The following is a 26,726-nucleotide window of genomic DNA, read 5'->3' on the forward strand; positions in this document are numbered from 1 at the left end:
TGATTACATGGCAATAAAAAACTATTATTGGAGTGCTCTTCAAAGTACCTTTATATATTATTATCCACATGGATCCAGCACCCAGTCTTCAAAGTCTCCTAAGTTTCAATGTGAGTTGAGCATGTTAAGTCTTATTTTTCATCGAAACTCTCCAATAAACTATGGATGTTTAAAATAGACAGTTTGTGTAAAACATGTGTGTTCCCCTTTGGCTTCTCTGAGGGGTGACTAAAGGATAAGAATGGTGATATTCTACTGGTTATCATCAAATCCCATGAAAAGACCAAAACCAACCATGAATTGATCTAGATTGTGGGAATCTAAAGCCTGATATATCTTATTCCTATGTGCCATTGAGCTCCATTGTCAAAACATACTAATGGGCCACGCTGTTGCAATGGCCGACATGTTCCTTTACGGTACCATGAACATGTGCACTTTAATTTATTTTTGAGTCAATCCCACAAACGCTGTCCTGCTCTCCAGGGATGTATTGGGACAAAAAATCAGCCCGGGACTTTGGGATAGAGCGACCTTTAATGAAGTGCGCACCTAGAACATTTTCTGGAAGAAATTTTAATAGTAATAATACTACCTAATGTAATACAGATGTAAAACAAATAAAACTAAGCCTTTGTGGTAAAAAGAGTCTGATGTTGTTAAAGACTTTCAACTCAGGATGTTTTGCACACCTGTCTCTTCAGTTTTAATTAATTCAAAACAAGACCTGACTAAGTATAAGTGAGTTGGAACAATAAGTACCAGTTCACTGCAAACTACTGCTAACCTCTGTACCAAAAACATGTAGATGATCAATAGAGCGAACAGTCAATAACTTAAAGACAATAACAAAAAAACAGACAAATACAATAAATTAAATGTGTGGCCTATTTTAATTAGTTGAGGAGTTTAGGAACTCATTGTTATGATATCATATTAAATTAATTAACTATTCACTCTCAATCAGCTTTGACCTAATGCACATACTGTATATTATTGCCCAACATGGCTGATAGTAGGGCTGGGAAAAAAATCTTTTGATTTAAAAATCGAGTTGGTAGGTCAAATCGATTCAGATTTTTTTTAATCCAAATACAGTATAAATAATTTAGATGTTTAACAATCTTTGTTGCACACTGCACAGTGACTTTTCACTTAGAGAAAGGGTTTGCCTTTGCAATTTTGTTTATGTTGATGCACTTTAATTAAACACAATAAATATATATTTTTAAAATATATTTACAGTTCGCAGTTATTTCGTTTTAAATGGAAGGGGGGGGAAATCGAATCGAATCGTAAATCGAGTTTTTTAGGGAAATAAATCGCCCAGCTCTAGCTGATAGTGCACCTGTCATGTCTCTGCTGCTGGGTCCTGGTCTTGCCTCATCAGAGCTCTCTCTGACAGTGGCATTAACCCTGGCAACATTAACCGACCTTTTCCGTAGTGGAAACACTACGGAAAAGGTCGGTTAATGTTGCGCATTTTGCCACATCATGCTCTGTTTGTTGTTTTTTAACCTTCTCTGTGCCGCCCATTTCTTTTTTTTTTATCTCTACCACCTTTTATTTTTTTCGACATTTCTCTGTGATCATAACTTCAGAGGAAAGTAACCTGGCCGAAAGTCAGACTGAGCCAATCAGATTTACCAAATCACGGAGCAGTCCAAGTTCGGAGGGGCCATTTGGCCGCTTAGATCCCCCCCCCTTTAAATTGACAGTATTAAATTGGCTCAGTCTGACGGCCGGGCCAGAGCTCTGCTCTGCGCTGTCTGTGGATGTGAGAGCCAGGACAGCACAGCTCAGGGCCGTACTGTCACCTGTTACAATCTTTCCATGAGTAACTGACATCTGAAATTGAAATATGACCGCCAGCCGGTTGTCATAAATACTACTAGAGCAGTCCCCAGCAAATGCACAATTTACTCTGGTTTGAGAAATGTTTGCTAAAACCTACAGTAAGTGCCTGCCCAAGCTGTTTTAGGAAATCACTGAGCCTTTTAAAGAAATTATATTAATGTTTGTTTGTGACTCGTTTTTCAGTAGGAACCAATGGTTTCGAAGTATTGAGAAACACTAACAGATTGTTGGTTTTGATATTTTCATAGGATTTGTTGACAATACTTCCTACCCCCCTACTCCCAGTGCCCTTGCTCGGACCATCCATCTTTGAACTCTGCCTTCATTTTGATCTGTAAAGTTTCATGACTATCTTGCACGGTTGTGCGGTGACCAAAATTTGGTAGCATACAGACATATAAACACTTGGCAAAGTACTCAAAACCACTTCAGTAGTTCCTGCTACATTAGATGTCTCCAGGACCACATTTTGCGATGATGCAACACACACAAACACACAGGTGAAAACAAAACCAGCATCTCTGTCACTGCTGGTAAAAATATGTCACTTCTTTCTATACTATCCACTCCTATCCTATTCTACTCTATTCTATTCTGTTATTATATTAACTCTTCCTGACCTTGTCCCTCGACTTTCTCCCTGTTTAGACCTCGTATCGAAGGGAGGGCAGTTACCACCACCAGGTATTCACTAGACAGTGGTTTGATGGATGACTGAATTACTTATTGCATTACTGAATGAATAATTTACTGCATTGTTTGCTGATTTTGACTGACTAACTGACAGTCACTCATGGACAACTGTTGTGTTGGCTGCTTATTTCTGTATGTGCTGCCTGCTGTTGCTGGGTAAATTTGTGCATGTGGCTACTGTGCTGTCGATATGACTTATTCCCAGTGGCGCAAAAAGTGTGTATGCGCTATATGCACCATGGGGGGCGCCAAGCGATGGTAAAAAAAAAAGAAATTAAAAATTATTTTTTTGGTATTTTCTATATGTAGCTGCTGTTGTGCGTTTCTAAATCATTTCTGCATTTCCTCAATGTTATATAACATTTTAGAGGACTAACATGCTAGAATAGGCGCCCTATCTCATAAGAGTCCATCATAGAACTTTGACATAGAAGAGGGAGCGGGAGGCAAATTTACGAATCCTACTATGGCCACGCCAAGACCCGCCCTTCAATAGTAGCGCTGAGTGAGCAGGTACGAGTAGTGAGTTGTCGTCTATGGAAATAGATGGATAAAGCAAAAAAGCTGCAGGAAAACCGCAAATCCTCAAAACTGAGGTTGCTCAGCTGAAAACTGGAAAATATACACTCACCTAAAGGATTATTAGGAACACCCTACTAATACCGTGTTTGACCCCCTTTCGAATTCAGAACTGCCTTAATTCTTTGTGGTATTAATTCAACAAGGTGCTGGAAGCATTCTTTAGAAATGTTGGCCCATATTGATAGGATAGCATCTTGCAGTTGATTTGTGGGATGTACATACAGGGCACGAAGCTCCCGTTCCACCACATCCCAAAGATGTTCTATTGGGTTGAGATCTGATGACTGTGGGGGCCATTTTAGTACAGTGAACTTATTGTCATGGTCAAGAAACCAATTTGAAATTATTCAAGCTTTGTGACATGGTGCATTATCCTGCTAGAAGTAGCCATCAGAGGATGGGTACATGGTGGTCATAAAGGGATGGACATGGTCAGAAACAATGATCAGGTAGGCTGTGGCATTTAAACAATGCCCAATTGGTACTAAGGGGCCAACACTGACCTGTGTTCAACCAGCAATTATTACAATAAGTACACAAATAACCACAGACAACTGCTAATTAAAGTATAGTAGAATTTATTAACTTCAAAATTATCAATGGCCGATCAATAATTCTTCGATCAATTAAAACCAATATACTTTTTTAATCTACAACAAAACAAACCAGCATTTATTTACTATTTGACATACGTGACTCGCTGTTGGCTAGCTGTTCACTTGGGCGTGTGTATACGTACATGTGTGTGTGTGTGTGTACGTGTGTTAGAAGAAAGGAGAAAGAAAGGGACACACTTAGATCTTAGTTATCGATAATGGCCAGCCCTCTCAGTCACTCAGGTCTGGACTAATGTGAAATTAGGGCAGACTGAGAATTTCGTCTCATTGAGGGGAACGTTCATTATAACCACTCTGGTGTGCTAAACAGCTGATTCTCCGCAGAGATAACATTGTGGCGTTCTTGTCGCCTCGCGGCTGTGAACAGACGGACCAACGGAGATTATTATCTCCTAGAACAGTAACTAAAACTCCTCAGCAGTGGAGGAAGTAAAAAGTAGCATTTACAGCCTGAACAAGCTACATATTCAACACAACTTATCAACAATGCACCGTGATCAGAGTACATTCACCGAAAGTTGACTCAGCGGTCACAATCATAGATTAATAAATCAAACGCGCAGCAGTAACGCTTATCAATCGATCACATTAATGGTAAACAAATGGCAACATTAGCCTTTACACATTAATAAACATACTATGTTCTTTCTCTGCCCAGAACACTAAGCCTTACTGTATGTAGTCCATCAGTCCGTAGGTTTCCACGAAAGAACAGAACCGGTCCATGTCGCTCGTCAGCGGCCACGGAGAAACTTTCCCTCCAAAAAGGGTAGAAGGAGGTAAGCTATGTCGACTTTGAGAAGAAAAACGTTGTTTGTCCTTCTCCTGCACATATGAAAAACAGTGGTGCGTTTTTCATAGGTCCACGATGCTCTTTGGACACCGAAATTAAATCCACTTTCTCCAGAAAATAAAAGTTTTAGCACAAGCGCTTGCGCGCTCCCTTCAGCAACGGGTTGCAATGGAAGGTGAATGAAAAAAGGTGGGTCTGAAGGTTTTATAGGCCCCGACCGCATGCTGTGTTCAGGGGCCGTTAAGTGAATGGGGATCCAGAGATCTCTGAAAAGGTGTGAACTACAAGGTTGTAGTTCTTAGAGTTTTGACCACTTTGGCCACTCCTTTGTGGTCATTCAGCCATTTTGTGGCCTTCTTATCTCCTTTTTCTTCATTTAGGAGTTTGGAGCAAGGGATGTGGAATTTACATGTAGGCCTGTCTTTTGTCTCAGGCTCTTTGTCCCTGAGCACATGTTGGCTGAAAACCCTTTGCTTGAAAAAGATAATGTTTAACCCACTAATGGATGGTTCCAACACTGCTATCTGAATGTCTCAACAGAAATCGAGACTCCTCAGACCATGCAACATTTTTACAGTCTTCAACTGTCCAATTTTGGTGAGCTTGTGCAAATTGTAGCCTAATTTTCCTATTTTTAGTGGACATGAGTGGTACCCGGTGGGGTCTTCTGCTGGTGTAGCCCATCCGCCTCAAGGTTGTGCGTATTGTGGCTTCACAAATGCTTTGCTGCATACCTCGGTTGTAACAAGTGGTTATTTGAGTCAAAGTTAATCTTCTATCACCAGTCGGCCCATTCTCCTCTGACCTCTAGCATCAACAAGGCATTTTCACTCAGAGGACTGCCGCATACTGGATGTTTTTCCTTTTTCAGACCATACTTTGTAAAGCCTAGAAATGGTTGTGTGTGAAAATCCCAGTAACTGAGCAGATTGCGAAATACTCAAACCAGCCCGTCTGGCACCAACAACCATGCCACACTCAAAATTGCTTAGATCACCTTTCTTTCCCATTCTGACATTCAGTTTGGAGTTCAGGGGATTGTCTAGACCTGGACAACACCCCTAAATGTTTTGAAGCAGCTGCCGTGTGATTGGTTGATTAGATAATTGCATTAATGAGAAATCTTACAGGTGTTCCTAATAATCCTTTAGGTGAGTGTAAGGTAGCATGTACAATAAATGACAAGAATCTGGAAAACATAACTAATGCAATAACTCTAGTTTACCATGGAATCATAGATTTGCTACCAAACTTGGAGGCTTGCAAATATTCGTTAAGAGACTGTTCTCAGACTAGTTAGTGTTTGCTAACACTAGCAGCTAAAGTGGGGTTTACGGCTAGCTTAATGCAAACCAATGTTGCTGATAGCTACATTTAGATTTTGGTTAAACCCTATGGTACCAATCCCATAGCATGACATATCTCAATTTTATTAAGGTAAAATAAAAACTGGTAAATATAAGGTAGCATACACAATAAATGACAAGAAGCTGGAAAACATAAATTATGCAATAACTCTGGTTTACCATGGAATCATTAATACATTTTCTTTTACCATTAGCTGTTCATGTTAGCTGTGCTGTCAGACATACAGGCTATAGTTACATCTGTTGGGTGACATGAAAGCTGTAATTACAGGGTCACATCTCTCTCTCTCTCTCTCTTTAAAGGTCTGTGCTAAGTGGCTCTCCAAATCCAAAACGTGAATGTAATTTCAACAGCAGCACAACCTTACTGCATAATAGTTGTCTTATCTGATGCCTTCACTAGGCTGATTTAAGAAATGAATTTAGGCTGCTAGATTTAACAGTGAGTTAATTTCATTCAGGTGTGAGGATGGTGGATCAGGAAAGACAGGGGAAGGCAACAGGTAGGTCTAACATTAGGTGAAAGTGTAGGGGGAGCCACTTGATACCAACAGATTTATTTCTTATTATTATTAATATGGAAAAACTAATATGGAAACTCTATTACACAATGTTTGTTTGACAATATGTCTTAGTGGAGAAGAACACAGGCAAGGAGTGAATGAGACAGACATGAGGTTGGCGATGGTATCAAATAGAGGTGAGACCAGTGATGACATCAGGTAGGAGTTCTATTAGACCACACAAAACTAAATGTCCAGTATGGTTTGAAGTTCTGTTGACCAACCTTTTCACTGTCCTTTTTGGGGAAAAAATTGTGCAGACAGAGATGGAAAGCCACTCACCACTGAGGAAGAATTGGAAGAGAATGTGGATGTGTGTGGAACATGTTTTGTTACAGGCTATTAGGCTAATCTTGCCATTGTGAATGAAAAATGCATTTCTGTATCAAAACCCTGTGCATGTGGGAAATATAACAATTAGCCTATGTCTGACAGCAGGGACGTAGTAAACAAATCAGAATGCAAATTTTAACTTCTGCAACGCATATGCTCGAATGCCATCAATGATGTTTTATTTATTGTAATGAAATTAAAGTACAAGAAAAAAGTGGGCTACAATAATGTGGTTGCCACAGGGGGCAACCAGGGGTGATGATTAGGTTGCCACTTGTCACAATTTGGTTGCCAAGGGCAACTGGGCAACCGTTAATGTCAAGCCCTGATATATATATGGTAGGCCTACAGTGGCTGATATACTTTAAAATAAACCTTTATTATTTTCAAGCCCATACATGATGATGTCTGGCACACTTATTTATTTATTCATTTGTTTGTTTGCAAAATTGTTGCTGCATAACCCCCTGACACTGGGTAGTTGCACCCCTGCTTATTCCTCCATCCTCATTGGCTATGGGAGATTAATAGGAGGAGAAAGGAGGAGGCAGTGAGGAAAGCTGAATAACTATAGAGTAATAGGGGTGTAAACAAATCTATCTATTTTTATTTTGTAGCATCTATAAAAAGTGACTCAAGTTTGTGTCATCAGCCTAGACTGCCTGGCCAGTTCCTTTCCCTTTCAAGCTAGTAATTTTATCTGCTTAAATGAAGCCACTCTCATCCAACAGTGTCTCAGCAGGAACCCTACATGGACCCCCAACCCAATTTATTTAGGTCTGTCCGTCCATCCCATTCTTGTGCGATATCTCAGGACCCCCTAGAGGGAATTTCTTCAAATTTGGCACAAACATCTACATGGACTCAAGAATGAACTGATTAGATTTTGGAGGTCAAAGGTCAAGTTCCCTCTCCATCCCATGGGCCCACCACCTGTGGGAGGAACCGCTGGGGGTGGGTGCGCTGCTACAAGGGTGGCAGTGAATGTCAGGGGCCTCGACGGACCAGACCCGGGCGGCAGAGGCCGGCTCTGGGGACGTGGAATGTCACCTCTCTGTGGGGGAAGGAGCTGGACCTTGCGCAGGAGGTGGGGCGCTACCAATTAGATTTGGTGGGGCTTACCTCTATGCACAGTCTTGGTTCTGGAACCATACTTCTGGATAGGGGTTGGACTCTTTTCTTCTCCGGCGTTGCCCAGGGTGTGAGGCGCCGGGCGGGTGTGGGGATACTCACAAGCCCCCGGCTGAGCGCCGCTACGTTGGAGTTCACCCCGGTGGACGAGAGGGTTGCCTCCCTACACCTGCGGGTTGTGGGGGGAAAACTCTGACTGTTGTTTGTGCATATGCACCAAACAAAAGCTAGGAATATTCGGCCTTCTTGGAGACCTTCAATGGGGCTCCAGTGGGGGACTCCATAGTTCTGCTGGGTGATTTCAATGGGCACGTGGTCAATGATGGAGATACATGGAGAGGCGTGATTGGGAGGAACGGCCTTCCTGATCTAAATCCGAGTGGTTGTTTGTTGTTGGACTTCTGTGCTAGTCATGGATTGTCTATAACAACACCATGTTCGAACATAGGGATGGTCATAAGTGTATTTGGTATCAGAGCACCCTAGGCCGAAGGTCTATGATCGATTTTATAATCGTTTCATCTGATCTGAGGTCGTATGTTTTGGACACTCGGGTGAAGAGAGGGGCGGAGCTGTCAATCAATCACCCAGCGGGTGTGGGAGAAGTTCGGAGAAGACATGAAGAAGGACTTTCGGTCGATACCAAGGTGCTTCTGGAAAACTTTTGCCACCTCTAGAGGGGGAAGCGGGGAACCATCCAAGCTGTTTACAGTAAGGATGGGACACTGTTGACCTCAATTGAGGAGGTAATAGGGCGGTGGAAGGAGCACTTTGAGGAACTCCTAAATCCAACTAATATGCCCTCTATTTCAGAGGCAGAGCTGGAGGATGATGGGGGATTGTCGTCAATTTCCCTGGTGGAAGTTGCTGAGGTAGTCAAACAACTCCACAGTGGCAAAGCCCCGGGGATTGATGAGATCCGTCCAGAAATGCTGAAAGCTCTGGGTGTGGAGGGACTATCTTGGTTGACACGTCTCTTCAACATTGCGTGGAAGTTTGGGACAGTACCTAAGGAATGGCAGACAGGGGTGGTGGTTCCCCTGCTCAAAAAGGGGGACCAGAGAGTGTGTGCCAAATACAGGGGTATCACACTTCTCACCCTCCCTGGTAAAGTCTACTCCAAGGTGCTGGAAAGGAGGGTTTGGCCGATGGTCGAACCTCGGGTTGAAGAGGAACAATGCGGATTCCGTCCTGGTCGTGGAAAAATGGACCAGCTCTTTACTCTCGCAAGGATCTTGGAGGGAGCCTGGGAGTATGCCCAACTGTTCTACATGTGTTTTGTAGATGACTCACCTTTGGTCATGAAGGCTGGGTCATGACCGAAAGAACGAGATCCAGGGTACAAGCAGCCGAAATGGGTTTCCTTAGGAGGGTGGTTGGTGTCTCCCTTAGAGATAGGGTGAGAAGCTCCGTGAGGAGCTCGGAGTAGAGCCACTACTCCTTTGCATCAAAAGGAGCCAGTTGAGGTGGTTTGGGTATCTGGTAAAGATGCCCCCTGGGCGCCTCCCTAAGGAGGTGTTCCAGGCACGTCCAGCTGGTAGGAGGCCTCGGGGAAGACCCAGGACTAGGTGGAGGGATTATATCTCCAACCTGGCCTGGGAACGCCTCGGGAGCCCCCAGTCAGAGCTGGTTAATGTGGCTTGGGAAAGGAAAGTTTGGGGTCCCCTGCTGGAGCGTCGGGGTTACCGGCGGACGCCGCCCCTTTGCGACCGTGCATTTGCGCAGCACTCAGACACCACAAATCAACACCAATGAAAAGGGAACTCCCTGCCGAGTTCAACAATACCTCACACAAGACTCTACGTCATACAGTTCATTAGCTGTGAAAGGGGGCATGGCCAAAGTATAGGGGGTGGGCCAAACCTTTACCAATAAAAAAGGAAGTCTCTGCTGAGTTCAATGATATCTCACATAAGGGTCTACATAAAACGGGTCATTAGTTATAAAAGGGGACATGGCTAAAACATAGGGGGCGGGCCAAACCATCACCAATGAAGAAGGAAGTGTCTGCTGAGTTCAATGATACCTCACACAAGGGTCTACATGAAACGGGTCTTTAGTTATAAAAGGGGGCGTGGCTTAAGCATAGGGGGCGGGCCAAACCGTCACCAATGAATAAGGAAGTCTCTGCTGAGTTCAATGACACCTCACACAAGATTCTACCTTAAACAATTAAAATGTTATGAAAGGGGGCGTGGCCTGAGTAGGTGGGCGTGGTTATATTATAGGGGGCGGCTCAGTATCACATGTTGACCACACATAAGTTTCATGTAAATCGGATGATGTTTGCCATGTAAGGCGCATTTCCTGTTGCCAGCGGGGGGCGCTATGACCAAAAGTCAATTTTAAGTTATGAATATGGTTATTAATAAATTTATCAAAACAACAAACAATCAAAACGGGGCACCACCCTGCAAAGGCAGGGACCAATAATCAAAATTAGGTTCATTAGGTGGTACTCCTTTAAAATACAGATCTTAATTAATTTGATTAATTTATCTAGTATTCTTTAAAGGAATAAAAGGAAGGGTGAATTCGAGCACTGACCTGTGTTCAACCAGTAATTATTACAATAAGTACACAAATAATCACAAACAACTGCTAATTAAAGTATAGTAGAATTTATTAACTTCAAAATCATCAATGGCCGATCAATAATTCTTCGATCAATTAAAACCAATATACCTTTTTTTAATCTACAACAAAGCAAAACAAACCAGCATGTAGGGAGACACTGTGTGTGTCTGTGTGTGAGTGTGAGTGTGCAAGGAGGGGGTGACGCAACCTGGGGGTTGCTCGGTCATGTCCAGATTAGCCGTTAGCTCATTGAAGCTAGGCTATGTGTTTGCTGCACAAAAGCTATTTAGCCTCAAGAATACGATAGTGGGGTGCGTTGCAACGCCACGTGACTAAGCTAGTCAGTTAGCTCTCAGACTAACATGTGGTTGACAAAGAGACACACACTAGCTACTTTGCTATGGGCTAGCGGTTAGCTATTTGACATAAGTGACTCGCTGTTGGCCAGCTGGGCCAGTTAAGGCCCCATGCTGTGTTTATGGTACCTCTGAGCCAATGGGGAGATTTCCAAACTGTCAAAGGTTTGAAAACCTTAATGAAGGTCCACCAAGGACGCCATTTCGTGGCCCCCTTATCTCCTTTCCTTCATTTAGGAGTTTGGACCAAGGGATGTGCAACTTACATGTAGGCCTCTGTTTGAAAGACCACATGGTGTCTGAGTCTTTTGTCTCTGAGTGCCCGTTGGCCAGTGTTCTTTTGTACAAGATCAGTTTATGCACATTTTTTAGGATCCAACAACTTCTATGTCCAAAAGGTCAACGGTCAACTTCGTAATGGTCTGCAAAAACACTTTTCATGCCATTATTTAACGCCATAACTCAGGAACAGAAGGGTAGATTGTGATCATGTTTCACATTTGGTCGGATATTGATTGGTGAAACTAATCTTGGATGCCCATCTTGAAATGCCCATCGTGTTGATTGTTTGGATATTCTGTGCTTCTGTGTGTGAAAGCATCCACGTTTGCCAATTTTTATTAAATTGCTTCAAAGTCTTCACTACATAAATTATGTGAGTCTGGACAGACATGGATGTAAACTGCAACTTGACTGGTTGGAGGCATACAACTGCAAGGCGGTAATTCTAGTTATATAAGGTTCTCCACTGAATGATATACTTTATCATGGCTAGACCCAAAGCAGAAACAGACAACTGATAAAAAAAGTTGCTAGAACAGTTTGAATTACGAAGAACCATACAGAGGCCACTCCTGTGGTTACTGTTGCAGTGGTTGAGCATGTCAGCTGATTTGCAGGTTATTTTGGTCCAGCCTTTCCCATCTTCATCCCTCGAGAGGCAAAGTGAGGGATGGATGGATTACAGGAAATTTTTGTAATGGAGTAATGGAGCTAGTGTGACACCAAAGCACAACAGGTTGTAAACACCCCCAAATATATGTACATGATGTGTCTGTTGTCCCCGCTTTACTGTAACTTCTTCTATAGTATATAAACATTTAAATTTCCAAGCTCTAAGGTTTTGTTTGTTTTTACAATCCTTCATAAACATTTAACATTACAGTATGTAATAATAATTTTTTTTACGAGAGAGCTCATCAAATATTAAAGAGTCCCGAAATATGAGATTTCACAAATGGTGCCGTGAGGCTACAATCACTGTTCCTATCCACAGCGATATTTACCCTCTTCCAATCCCAAGTAGAGAGCAAATGAGATAAATATTTAAAACCGGAATTTGTTTGGGAAAAACTTGTAGCAATGTGATTAAAGCATAGATTAAAATGTTTTCAAGTCTATCTTAATACAAGGCTCACATGCCCACAAGTGCATTGAAAGACTTACAGGTCACTGTAATTGGTCCTGCTGTCCACAATAGCTGTGATTTGGATTTTCTTAGATAGTAAACACAGAGATGTGACAGGAATTGAGAGGCTTAAATTGAACAAAGGCCCCCAGCTGTACCTATACTAGGGACATTGTGATAACGTGGTCAGCATCTTAGATCCCTAAGCCACTAGGATACACACATAGATCCCTTCCTAAAGGTGATTCCAGTGTAAGAGATGGGGGGCACTTGTTGGTCTTGAGCTGAGCTTCAGAGGAGGGATAGTAAAACAGGGGAATTTTGTAGTGTAAAGCAAAGGTTCTCAATTTAATTTTTTAGCCAAGGACCTCTTATAAGATAGATACCGAGGAAATATTTATTCATAATTCAAATTGAAAGTCCAAAGAGAAAACAAAGCAAGATCAAATTAAAAATATTATTATTTTACTACTCTACTAGGAAAAATCATGTCATAATTAAATTTAAAAAAGAAAAAGGAAACTGAAAAAGCAAAGTTGAAATGTAAAATGATAATTTGAAATTGTAAAGTTCTGCTTAAATAGAAATACTTAAATTAAAATCTCAAATAGAAAATAATAATGAATCATTTTCAATTTGAAGTTTTATCTTTTGAATTTTACATTTGATAATTGCCTTTCGACATTTTAAGATTCACCATTGCTATTTCTATTTAACATTAAGGCTTTTCAATTCGAAGTGACACTTGTCAATTCAAATGAGGAGGTGTGGCCTAACAGCTGGTGGGAGGGTTGAGAGACTTCCAGCGGAGACAGCGGAGTCTCTGAGCTTCATTGGCCGGCCGGCGAGTAGGCAATGCCGGCTGCAACTAGCTGGCTTGTCACGTTAGACTGGAGGGTCTCAAGTCTGACAATTTCCGTCCGTTATTTCCCCACTAAATTCACTTCTGAGAACGTTTTAGGTGAGAAATGAACTGTTTAGATTTCGAATATAGGCTGTCTTGCGCAAATTGTTGCCGAATTGACAATTTACTTCAAAGTTTTTGGAGTTGAGAAGCTCAATAAAGTGACGTGACAGTCAGCTAGCGCCTGCTGGGGCTGCTACCTCATTGCTCAGAGACTCCGCTGTAACCTGGAGGTCTCTCAGACCCGGTCTCGTAAGTAAGATGCTTTTATTTCGTGGATCGTTTGTTTAAATATCACAACACGTCCATCATAAGATTAACAGGAACCTGTGGTACATTGCATTTTCGGAGTTACACACACACACACACACACACACACACACACACACACACACACAGCGCAGCAGGCAGAGGCCGGGGAGAGAGAGATGGCTGTTTCTCTTCGGGAGACACCTAAATGTAGGTCCGCTGCAACTCTCAGTTCTTTTAAATCAAGGCTGAACACCTTTTCTTTTTGGGTGACATGAATCTCAAAACAATTGTCTGTCATGTAACCCAAACATACAATTATTATTATTAATACATTATGAAACAAAACAAACACAATTACTACTAGACTGCAGCAGGAGAGCACCCAGCTGCTTTAGATATCGACTGTAGAAACGGTTGGGTCACGGCATGTCTGAGAGTAGCCTACTGCACACAGGTTTAGCTAGATGTCTGTGTGGCTGGAGGGAGATGTAGTTAAACTCTCCCGGCTACTACTCGAGAGTCTGCTCTTGAGACTTTGCTCTAATTGTTGAGACAATTAGGGCAGGATTTGGGATTCGGGACAATTGCTTGGATTTCGGGACTGTCCCGAATTTTTCGGACCGGCAGCTGATTGTACGAACGCGTAACATCAGAGGCGCGGGAAGTCATTTTCAGCAGGGGGTGCGGGGTGCTGGCGCGCAGAACCACTCCACCTCTGCCTCTCCCCCCCTCCTCCATGAAGTAGGCTACATGGTACGGGGCGTACTGCACAGCGAACTAAATAAGTATACATAAATCACATGCCAAATCACTACTGGTCAAAAGAGGAATGACTTGGGGCGGCCTCTAACTCCCACAGCTAGCTTGCGCCCCATGTAGGCCGGGTTTAAAATCCGACCTGCGGCCCTTTGCTGCGTGTCATTCCCTCTCTTTCTCTCCCCCGTTCCTGTCTATCCACTGTCACTATCTTTCCAGTTCAATAAACCAAGTACTGCCATCTGACTCACACATCACAAGACAATGTTACAATGAATTAAATCATACCAAAGCATTGTATGGCTCAAGACTATGGCAATATAATATTCACTAAAATCACCCAAGCAGAAAGCACAATAGTAATTCTGAAATGTGATTGACTGAAGATACATCACACAACACAGCTGAGTGCAGGTTGCAAAACAACAGTCACTTAGGCAGCTGCCAACTTCACAAACTGCAAAAGCCAACATATACTGCACTTGACAACTAAGTCTCACACAGGCCTATAGCAGCATCACAAAATTATGATGCAATACGTCTGATATGCATGGCATTTCAATAAACTAAACAAAATATGTACATTATCTGGTCACACTGTCACAACAGATTATATTAACCTACTCAATTTACAGATAGCATAATAGCTCTTACCTTTAGAAGTTCTAATTTCTTGTCTTTTTCTTTGCAAAGTCGCAGATCAAATCCTCAACGTCAAGCTCCCTCAGCAGCTCGCTAAACCCTACTACACATGCGTTGCTGTGTGTTGGTGGAACTTTACAGACAACGCAGTAAATGTCTCCGGTGGACAGTAAATATAGAATCCACTCCCATGGTATTGTTTCACCGTTGTGAAGGTGTCGGGTCAGTACCTCGTTAGTGAGAGAGCGTGTCTTTCTACCGCCAGCCTCGTTCCCCCTCCGAGATGCTGGATATTTAGCCGCCCGATTCTGAAAGGCTAATATCCCTCTGGGTATAATTTCCTCCCGGACGGTCTCTGTAATCGGTCCCCGTAGTGCACGGTCTTCAGAGATGATGGTACCTGAGGTGCCATTACCTTGTTCTGTAATGCTGATGACCGTCCGGCCTCATCTCTGTCTTTTTCCACAACAACTTCACTAAAGTTAACGTTAGCCACCATTAGCTGTGGCTGAGTGTAGCTGGTAGAAGGCAGCGATTCTTCCAAGCTAACGTTGGCTAGCTCCTCGACACTGACTGACTTATAAAACACACAATCACGAGACTTCATTTTTTTTGTAAACAACTTTTATTTTATTCTGATTGGATAATTATCACCATAATGATTAATGCCCATTGGGTAATCCGGGCTTGGCTTGATCGTAGTTTGCCAACAAGGGGGGCTGCCACCAACAGGGGGTGCTGCAGCACCCCCAGCACCCCTACTTCCCGTGCCTATGCGTAACATGGGTTTGTTTTCTCCGGAAATTCAAAGCCAGACTGTCATGGCGGCCGTTCAGAATACGATCTCATATTGTACTAAAATAGTTCACTGAAACATGTTTCTGAAAACATTGTAAGCGAGAAATAGGCCATGCAGTTGCTGAATCTGTCTTCATTTCAGCTCAAAAAAGATTTTGAGAGACTCTAGTCACCTCATTCCGCTCTCCATTTCCGTGTGAGTCCCGACTGCCCTGCCGCCGACTGAACATGTCAGGTTGGGACACACCGAACAGATTTGAATCACTGACCTCGCCAGACTGTCCAACGGCCGATAATCGGCCCTGTGTGTCAGCACCTTTACAGCTGACTGGGTCTCTCACATCAGACTGGAGAGTCCGACAATATATCAAAGCAAATGTGTAATTGGCCATCAATTTTTGTAAAACTTCCCATTTTCAAACTCTACATAGTTGATTTCTCGCATAAAAAAGTCTCAGAAGTGAATTTAGTGGTGAAATAACGGACGAAAATTGTCGGAATGAGACCCTCCAATCTAACGTGACAAGCCAGCTAGTTGCAGCCGGCATGAAGCTCAGAGACTCCGCTGTCAGCTGGAAGTCTGTCAATTTCAAATGAGTCAAATGAGATATTTCCTCCATAGGGGACCCCCTCATATACAGTATGTCCCTTAAAAGAATTGAAGTTGTCTGTTTTTCAAACTTCTATAGTCTCTATTATGTACGGATCCCCTAAAGTCCCAAAAGGTGATATATTTTTATCTTGTTCACAATAGATAATTATCTAACTTGTGTGCAGTTATTAAATTGGGTGTTGTTATTCTTAATAAGAAGGAAGAAGTTACTGTAGTTTTTGGGCTAGAATGCTAGCGAGCTATTTGAACTAATTAAAATAGTTTAACAGTTAATCAATTGTTTTGGTGTCAGCTATGGCCCACAGTAGCCTGTGTTCAGGTAAGAAATAAAGTTGCAACAAAATCTAGCTTACATCTCATCGTCTGCTTATTTAGGGACGTTACAATGAGCACTCTATCTCGATTCTGCATTTTAGTTAGATCTCAATGTGCAAATTAGGTTGCTGGCAGACTTGTGAACTATAGTACATCCCTGGTCAATGGAAGCAATGTCATGGATGGGCATCATTCATTTTTAAATCACTTTTTGCAAGGAAGACTTTACTGTTACTACTCATAGCTTTTGTTGGGCTTTCTTTAAGCTGGCAGCAAGTTGTGGAGTTAGATGACCTTTCAAATTGCTTTTTCCCCTAAAAATGTAGTCACACCGTACTAATTGCATTTAGACTTGACCAGAAAACCTTCAGATGTGGTCTGGATGATCCGACCGCAGTGTCTGATCACAGTGCATTCTGTGTGTATTTAAACCTTAATGCCAGGTGTCATTTGAATACTAACCAGACCAAAGCAAAATAATAGACTCCATCAATGGTTTATATTAGGTCTGCATCTGTGTTTAAGCATTAAAGAGGGATTTTGAAGAGTCTGGCTGACTTCATCACTCAGCACGTCTGCTGTGCAGCTGAAACATTCTTCAAAATGGCTTTTACTCCCTCTGAGCTTTCTTGTATAGGTGTGAAAGCAACAGATAGTTGGCTTCCATCTGGATTACAATATAGGTGAATCAGCAAAAGTAAAGGCAATCCATTTTTCATTTGTGAGGTATTCAATGTGTGTTCAAGTTATTTAGCATTTTGCTGCATCATGTCCCATACCCACTCCAGGGTTTATCTAACTGGTGCAGCACCATAATGATGTGAGACCTAGTCTACCCTGCTGTGTGTTTTATTTTATTTCTTAAATGTGGTACGTTTTTTTTGCATGTAGCTTTGTGGTAAGCTTCCACTATTCGCCGTGCTAGAGCTGAATCTAAATCAATATGGCTGTAGGGGAATATAGCATATCTCATCCATCTGCTGTACCTCATCAAGCTGCTGTTGGCTGTTGCTCTGAGTTCAAATTAGACAAGAGGAGAAGCTACAGTTTGATAGTACAGGCAAGGAAAATAAGTGTATATAATTTGGTGTTGCAGCGGGATCGTGCGCGCAGTCACTTGAATAAAAGAAATGGTTGGACCCAGCTTTGCTGTCTTTATGTCTCTGTTGCTCTTTTACTCCTTCACTGTTCTAAATGTATATGGAGAAAACCACCTTGTATCTCTGACTGACTGATAAGAGGCTCACGATGTACCACAAGTCTTGTCCGCAAAGATTTCTTTAAACTGAACTGAGCTGCTCAACCAAGATGAAAGTCAACAAAGTGAACATGCTGTCAGTAGACAGCGAAAGAGAGGGAGAGATGGTGGTGGAGATAGTAAAGATAGGGTATAGAGAATGTTTACAAAGGAAGAAGATGCAGAAGGATACAGTGGGGCAAAAAAAGTATTTAGTCAGCCACCAATTGTGCAAATTCTCCCACTTAAAAAGATGAGAGCGGCATGTAATTTTCATCATATGAGAGACAAAATCAGAAAAGAAATCCAGAAAATCACATTGTAGGATTTTTAATGAATTTATTTGCAAATTATGGTCAAAAATAAGTATTTGGTCAATAACAAAAGTTCATCTCAATACTTTGTAATATACCCGTTGTTGGCAATGACAGAGGTCAAACGTTTTCTGTAAGTCTTCACAAGGTTTTCACACACTGTTGCTGGTATTTTGGCCCATTCCTCCATGAGATCTCCACTAGAGCAATGATATCGCTGGGCAACACAGACTTTCAACTCCCTCCAAAGATTTTCTATGGGGTTGAGAGCTGGAGACTGGCTAGGCCACTCCAGGACCTTGAAATGCTTCTTACGAAGCCACTCCTTCGTTGCATGGGCGGTGTGTTTGGGATCATTGTCATGCTGAAAGATCCAGCCACGTTTCATCTTCAATGCCCTTGCTGATGGAAGGAGGTTTTCACTCAAAACCCCACGATACATGGCCCCATTCATTCTTTCCTTTACACGGATCAGTCGTCCTGGTCCCTTTGCAGAAAAACAGGCCCAAAGCATGATGTTTCCACCCCCATGCTTCACAGTGTTCTTTGGATGTAACTCAGCATTCTTTCTCCTCCAAACACGACGAGTTGAGTTTTTACCAAAAGGTTCTATTTTGGTTTCATCTGACCATATGACATTCTCCCAATCCTCTTCTGGATCATCCAAATGCTCTCTAGAAAACTTCAGACGGGCCTGGACATGTACTGGCTTAAGCAGGGGGACATGTCTGGCACTGCAGGATTTGAGTCCCTGGGCGTAGTGTGTTACTGATGGTAGCCTTTGTTACTTTGGTCCCAGCTCTCTGCAGGTCATTCACTAGGGGCCCCCGTGTGGTTCTGGGATTTTTGCTCACCCTTCTTGTGATCATTTTGACCCCACGGGGTGAGATCTTGCGTGGAGCCCCAGATCGAGGGAGATTATCAGTCTTATACGTCTTCCATTTTCTAATCCCACAGTTGATTTCGTCACACCAAGCTGCTTACCTATTGCAGATTCTGTCTTCCCTGCTGGTGCAGGTCTACAATTGTTTCTGGTGTCCTTTGACAGCTCTTTGGTCTTGGCCATAGTGGAGTTTGGAGTGTGACTATTTGAGGTTGTGGGCAGGTGTCTTTTATACTGATAACAAGTTCAAACAGGTGCCATTAATACATGTAATGAGTGGAGGACAGAGGACCCTCTTAAAGAAGAAGTTTCAGGTCTCTGAGAGCCAGAAATCTTGCTTGTTTGTAGGTGACCAAATACTTATTTTACCGAGGAATTTACCAATTAATTCATTAAAGGGGTGATAGAATGCAAAACCGATTTTACCATGTCATAGTTGAATAACGACAGTTCGGTGGGTAAATAGGCGTCAACCTCCCAAGACCTGTAACTTTGTCACGCCCATGGGTGTATTAAGAGAACAATCACGCCCCAATATTTACATAGGCTACACAACTGACCTGAGATCAGGTAGTCTTCTGAATCTAGGTCACGCAGATCTCTGCTATTCCATTACAAAATTCACTTCTGAAACTTTTTTATGCGAGAAATCAACTATGTAAAGCTCAAACATGGGCCGTTTTACGAAAATGGATGGCTAATTGCAAATTTCGTCCGACTGTGTGTCGGAGTTCAGCGGCCGGCGGCCCGGTGCTCAATACCCGCGCAAACCCACCCTTTTCTGGGTGACTGGACTACTACACGCCGCTGCCCTGACAGAGCTCCAGGGCCTGCAGCTCGCTGTTCTCCCTCCCCTCTTCCTGCTACCGGCCGGCCGGTGAGTGACTGAGAGCGCGGTCAGCAAGCTTGTTACACCCGCAATCTTTTACTGCAGCCCGCAGGTTCCAGTTAATCTTCTAATGGATACGTGTGTTGAGTTATTTAAACAAACAATTGGGGAAATAAACGCCTCTGGTCCGCGAGTCTCATTGATAGAGCCCGCGGTCTGCTGGAGTCCATCAATGAGAGCTAGCTAGCCTCCTCCTAACTCTGACATTCACAAAAATGCATTCAATTGAAATCCGAAATCGGACAAGTGTTAGCTAAGCTTTGTAAGACCTTGGAGAACCTGTAATATTCATGCCGTGACGAAATTCAAACTGTAAATATAGCTATAGTTATGCCGAAAGTGTAGCTAGCTAGCTGCGATATTTCCCCATTGTATTGAATGGGACATATAGCTAGCAGCTGCTCGTCCTACAAAGACGCTTCGCGTTCATAAAAATGCCTGAAAAATCAAATCGGACACAACGGTTAGCTTTATAAAATATTGGGGAATGATGTTATATAAGTGGCAAGACGACATTCAAACTGTAAATATAGCTATAGTTATGCCGAAAGGGCAGCTAGCTAGCTACGATATTTCCCCATTGTATTGAATGGGACATATAGCTAGCGGCTGCTCGTCCTACAAAGACGCCTCACGTTCATAAAAATGCCTTAAAATCAAATCGGACACAACGGTTAGCTTTATAAGACATTGGGGAATGATGTTATATAAGTGGCGTGACGAAATTCAAACTGTAAATATACTTTAATAATGCCGAAAGTATAGCTAGCTAGCTGCGATATTTCCCCATTGTATTGAATGGGACATATAGCTAGCAGCTGCTCGTCCTACAAAGACGCCTTGCGTTCATAAAAATGCCTTAAAATCAAATCGGACACAACAGTTAGCTTTATAAGACATTGGGGAATGATGTTATGTAAGTGGCGTGACGAAATTCAAACCGTAAATATATTATAGTTATGCTGGCAGCCGTTCGCGGAGCCCCGTTAGTGCAGTATCCACAAAGGGTGACTTTGCGCTGGGTATGGAGCTCAGCAGGCTGCCGCTTTCTCGTCAAGACTGTGTGGAGTTCCTAAAGTCCGACACGTCTTACCAAATTTGCAATTAGCCATCAATTTTCGTAAAACGGCCCATATTTGAGATTTATATAGTTGATTTCTCACATAAAAAAGTCTCAGAAGTGAAATTGGTAAGGAAACATTGCAGTGTCTGGAATATGAGATTCTGTCGCGTCTCTAATATGTGTGTATTGGGGATTTGCTCAACCAATCAGCGCGCGTCTCTAATGTGTGTATGGCGATACGCTCAACCAATCAGCGCGCGTCTCTAATATGTGCGTATGGCAATTTGCTCAACCAATCAGCGCGCAGCTCATCTAAATATTCATGAGTATACCATATTTGGAAGAAATGCTCTTGTTACAAATAGGGCCAAAACACAGGGATGCATAAGGGCCCATAAAATAACAATCAGGCCATTTTCAGCCCAACCAATGTTACATACCCCATTAGGAGACCATAAGGAACAGTGTGAAATACCATATATAATCATTCTATCACCCCTTTAAAAATCCTACAATGTGATTTTCTGGATTTTTTTTTTCTCATTTTGTCTCTCATAGTTGAAGTGTACCTATGATGAAAATTACAGGCCTCTCTCATCTTTTTAAGTGGGAGAACTCGCACAATTTGTGGCTGACTAAATACTTTTTTGCCCCACTGTATGTGAGTGTGAAAAAAACAGTGCAGTAAAATACAAGTCGTGAAAAGTCAGGCGCACTTTTCAAGGTTACACCACTCGGCCGTGTCATTTCTGAGAATCTATATTGTCTCCATGCATGACATCCATTACCCGCCAGCCACAGAATGACGCATCTTTTACTGGCAATGTGCACCCCTGACACTACATGTTTTTACACACACACACACACACACACACACACACACACACACACACACACACACACACACACACACACACACACAGAACACCTCAGAACCAGCATGAGGGCATAGGCGAACTAATGTTGCACTCTCCATACATCTTTCACACAATAGAGTCACAACTGTCATCATACATCACTTCAGTGACTACAAGTTGCATGCACATACACGCAATATCAATCCATATATTCATGCCATGGTGAGAAGGCGCATATCCGTGTGTGTTCTATATAAGCACGTATCAATTTCCCGACACTGTGTTGGAACTCGCTGATGGCAATGCAGTGTGTATTTCTGATGAATTATTGACAACGTCATCATCCAGATGCCCATGCTGCCTGACCTCACATGCACTCAGAATTTAGCATGCATCATCAAATGCATTAGGCGTCCCATTTTAGAGCTGCTCAAAATAGAAAAGGGAAGGCAAAAAATCTGGGATTTGTCTGCTTAGTTGTGTAACCTTTGTCGTGGAAGTTTTCCTATGAAGCAGCAGCGTTTAGAAATGTCAATGATCAAATGAAAACGAATAACGACTGTTTGAGAATTAAACCAAAGGTTGGTCTTTGAGTATTTATTCACATTTGCAAATGGAGAAAACACAGTTTCAAAGGTACATGCAGCACAACTGAAAATGTCTTTCCTAACTAGAAACCTAAAAATCAAAACATCTTATAGTGAAGAAACTCCATTAAGCCACCCCTCTTCAAATATCTTTAGCATGCTGCCACTTTTCTAAAAAATACCATAGACAGTCAGATGATTTTACAACCTTCCATTCTGCTCCTGTGTCTCCTACATTAGACTAAACACCTGCTTATCTCAGGAGACAGAAAGAGATACGGCTCAGACAGTGTTATAGCCTTCTTCACTTTATCTGAGAGAAATAAACAAATGAGGAGCTGCAATTTCTTTAGCGAAAATAACTTATGCTATTGCTCACAGTCTACAAGGCCAGCTCTCTCACTGGTGCCTTTAAGTCTACAGGAAGGAACAGGATTATGTGGAGGTTTAAAACAATCTTTAAACAATATCATTAAACAAATGGTTAAAATAAAATTTGCCACCACACCTTCTTCTTTTTTCTCTCTCATTCTTTATTCCTTAATTTAAAATGTATTTAGTAATACACAGAATGTGTCCAGGCCTTGGAGGCTTTAGCAAAACCCATCATTTTCACCTCATCTATTTATGCCAAAACCCCTGACAGCAAATCACCTGTGTTTTTCTTTTGGGTGGAAAAATAGTACCCAATAGGCAGAAATTCATTTTATTAAAGTCGCTATGTGTAACTTTCAGTTTGTATTGATTCCAGCCGCCACTTTGGACAAAAGCGGTAGTGTTTTTAATTATACTCCTGCTGTCGTAAAGGTCTTTTCATTTTGGTGCTGTACCCACTGTATTACTGAGTTAGGTTATATAGTTGCGATGAATATTTTGCTCAGACAGAAAATCATTTATTTACAATAAGAAAATATGTTACAGATGCGTCATTGCATTTCAAGTGTTGCATTTGGTAACTTAGCCTGGATCTATTGTGAGCTAAACCGGGTAACCTTATCAATATCACTGTGTCACGAGCCAAAGCATTAAGAGTTTGTTGTAGCAACGAACATAATAATAACTTTAATTTATATAGAGCATTTCATGAACCCAAGGATGCTTTACACAAGAACACGGGGACAAGGGAAAAGAAAATAGTAGGCTAACACAAACACGGACTAAAAAGAAATTAAAACCACGCGCTAAATGGAAGAGGGACATTTTTGGACACAGGGAGTTTTTGCTTTTTTTCTGTGAATGCACTGTCCCAGTATCATAACTACAACAGATAACTTCTGAAATAAAATTCAAATACAATTAGGACTATGTAAAAAAATCTCCTGCTACCCTTTTAGCTGGCCGGATACTTACTAACACAGGGTTTTCTGGTGTTACCCCGAAATCTGTGACCCATCAGAATGTGTGATTGTAGAGCCGGCCATCTATGCAGCACCACAATACTTAATTCAGAATGGTTTGACATGTTTTGCCTTTAACAAATTACTCCCCCCCATGCAATTTAGATATTGCACTAGTCCATATTGCGATTTCAATTAAATTGCGATTAATTGTGCAGCCCTAAATGAAACCTATATAAAAATCAGAATCAGAATCAGAAAAGGGTTTATTGCCACAATAACTTACACTTTTGTGGAATTTGCCTGGGTGAATGGTGCATACATGAACAAGCAAACAAACATATTAAACATTACTATGAAATAAACAACAAATACAGAAACAAATATATGCATGGAAAATAATTGTTGCATAAGGAAAAAGAGGCTGAATGAGTGCAGAATGTGCAAATATAATATATAATATGTGCAAGGGCAGATGTATAGTCCAGGATGAAGGTTAGTGCTAAGAGTAGTGACTACGGGTGGGGGAGGGGGTTGAGTGTCAGTGACAGTGACAGTGGGGGACCGGGGCCTTTTTGGTAAGGCTGACTGCAGAGGGGCGTGAGGTTTTGGTCCTGATGGGCCACAGCCTCCTGCCAGAGGGGAGGGGTTCAAACTGTTTGTGTCCGGGGTGAGAGGGATCTGCTACAATCTTTCCTGCCCGCCTCAGCGTCCTGGAGGTGTACAGGTCTTGGAGAGACGGCAGATTGTAGCCAATCACCTTCTCAGCAGAGCAGATGATGCGTTGCACTCTGTCCTTAGCAGTGGCAGCAGCATACCAGATGGTGATGGAGCAGGTGAGGATGGACTTAATGATGGCAGTGTAGAAGTGCACCATAATTGTCATTGACAGGTTGAACTTCTTTAGCTGCTGCAGGAAGTACATTTTTCTGTTGGGCTTTTTTGATGACAGAGCTGATGTTCAGCTCCCACTTGAGGTCCTGGGATATGACTGAGCCCAGAAAGCAGAAGGACTCCACAATGTTAACTGTGGAGTCACCCAGGGTGATGGGGGAGGGTGGGGCTGCGTCCTTCCTAAAGTCCACAACCATCTACACTGTCTTCAGATCGTTTAGCTCCAGGTTGTTCTGACTGCACCAGGTCACCAGGTGGTCAATGTCCCACCTGTAGGCGGACTCATCCCCAGCAGAGATGAGTCCAATGAGTGTCGTCCGTGAACTGCAGGAGCTTGACAGACTGGTGACTGGAGGTGCAGCGTTCTTTTCACTGTTAATCTTGTTTACTGTTACAGGTCATTTATGCTCATCAGATGAAAAAGTACAGTTTCAGAAACATTTACATAGTTACTTTAAATTCATTTTTGATGGCGCTGCAATAACCAGACAGAATTGTGTTACAATAGAACTTGTTTTTATACAGCTAATCAAATAATATATTTGTAAAGTAAGTATTTGCATAAAGTAGTAGGCTAACGTCCTTGTTCTATCATAGGCAAACGGTCACACTAACAGCCAGACAGCTGCAAAAACTGAGTCTACAGGGTCTTATTTTAGGGAAATGGGACATATTTCTTGAGCTTCAACTCTTGAATTGAATTTCTACAAACATGAAGATGTTCAGGAGAAATTGTAATGTAGCATTTTCTCAAAACGTCTTGGGAAATAACATTCACACTATGTGCATCTGTTGTTAGCTTTGATTGTTGAATTTACAGTGCCTTGCAAAAGTATTTGGCCCCCTTGAACTTTTCGACCTTTTGCCACATTTCAGGCTTCAAACATAAAGATATAAAACTGTAATTTTTTTGTGAAGAATCAACAACAAGTGGGACACAATCATGAAGTGGAACGAAATTTATTGGATATTTCAAACCTTTTTAACAAATAAAAAACTGAAAAATTGGGCGTGCATTCAGCCCCTTTACTTTCAGTGCAGCAAACTCTCTCCAGAAGTTCAGTGAGGATCTCTGAATGATCCAATGTTGACCTAAATGACTAATGATGATAAATAGAATCCACCTGTGTGTAATCAAGTCTCCGTATAAATGCACCTGCTCTGTGACAGTCTCAGAGGTCTGTTTAAAGTGCAGAGAGCATCATGAAGAACAAGGAACACACCAGGCAGGTCCGAGATACTGTTGTGGAAAAGTTTAAAGCTGGATTTGGATACAAAAAGATTTCCTTAGCTTTAAACATCCCAAGGAGCACTGCGCAAGCGATAATATTGAATTGGAAGTATAAGACACTGCAAATCTACGAAGACCCGGCCGTCCCTCTAAATTTTCAGCTCATGCAAGGAGAAGACTGATCAGAGATGCAGCCAAGAGGCCCATGATCACTCTGGATGAACTGCAGAAATCTACAGCTGAGGTGGGAGATTCTGTCCATAGGACAACAATCAGTCGTATACTGCACAAATCTGGCCTTCATGGAAGAGTGGCAAGAAGAAAGCCATTTCTTAAAGATATCCATAATAAGTGTCGTTTAAAGTTTGCTACAAGCCACCTGGGAGACACACCAAACGTTGAAGAAGGTGCTCTGGTCAGATGAAACCAAAATCTAACTTTTTGGCAACAATGCAAAACGTTTGGCGTAAAAGCAACACAGCTCATCACCCTGAACACACCATCCCCACTATCAAACATGGTGGTGGCAGCATCATGGTTTGGGCCTGCTTTTCTTCAGCAGGGACAGGGAAGATAGTTAAAATTGATGGGAAGATGGATGGAGCCAAATACAGGACCATTCTGGAAGAAAACCTGATAGTCTGCAAAAGACCTGAGACTGGGACGGAGATTTGTCTTCCAACAAGACAATGATCCAAAACCTAAAGCAAAATCTACAATGCAGTGGTTCACAAATAAACATCCAGGTGTTAGAATGGCAAAGTCCAGACCTGAATCCAATCGAGAATCTGTGGAAAGAACAGAAAACTGCTGTTCAAACGCTCTCCATCCAACCTCACTGAGCTCGAGCTGTCTTGCAAGGAGGAATGGGCAAACA

General features: G+C 42.2%; 1 protein-coding gene across 1 annotated transcript in view; it reads left to right on the top strand.

Moving 5' to 3' along the window:
* The window catches only part of kiaa1549la (KIAA1549-like a), a 198,396-nt gene that overhangs the window by 61,070 nt on the left and 110,600 nt on the right, over positions 1 to 26,726 (top strand). The window contains exon 11 of the mRNA XM_028584441.1: positions 2,506 to 2,541. Coding sequence (XP_028440242.1) covers positions 2,506 to 2,541 — 36 coding nt within the window. The remainder of the gene's footprint in view (positions 1 to 2,505; positions 2,542 to 26,726) is intronic.

This window comes from Perca flavescens, chromosome 8, assembly GCF_004354835.1.
Source record: "Perca flavescens isolate YP-PL-M2 chromosome 8, PFLA_1.0, whole genome shotgun sequence".
In the NCBI taxonomy this organism is placed as follows: Eukaryota; Metazoa; Chordata; class Actinopteri; order Perciformes; family Percidae; genus Perca; species Perca flavescens.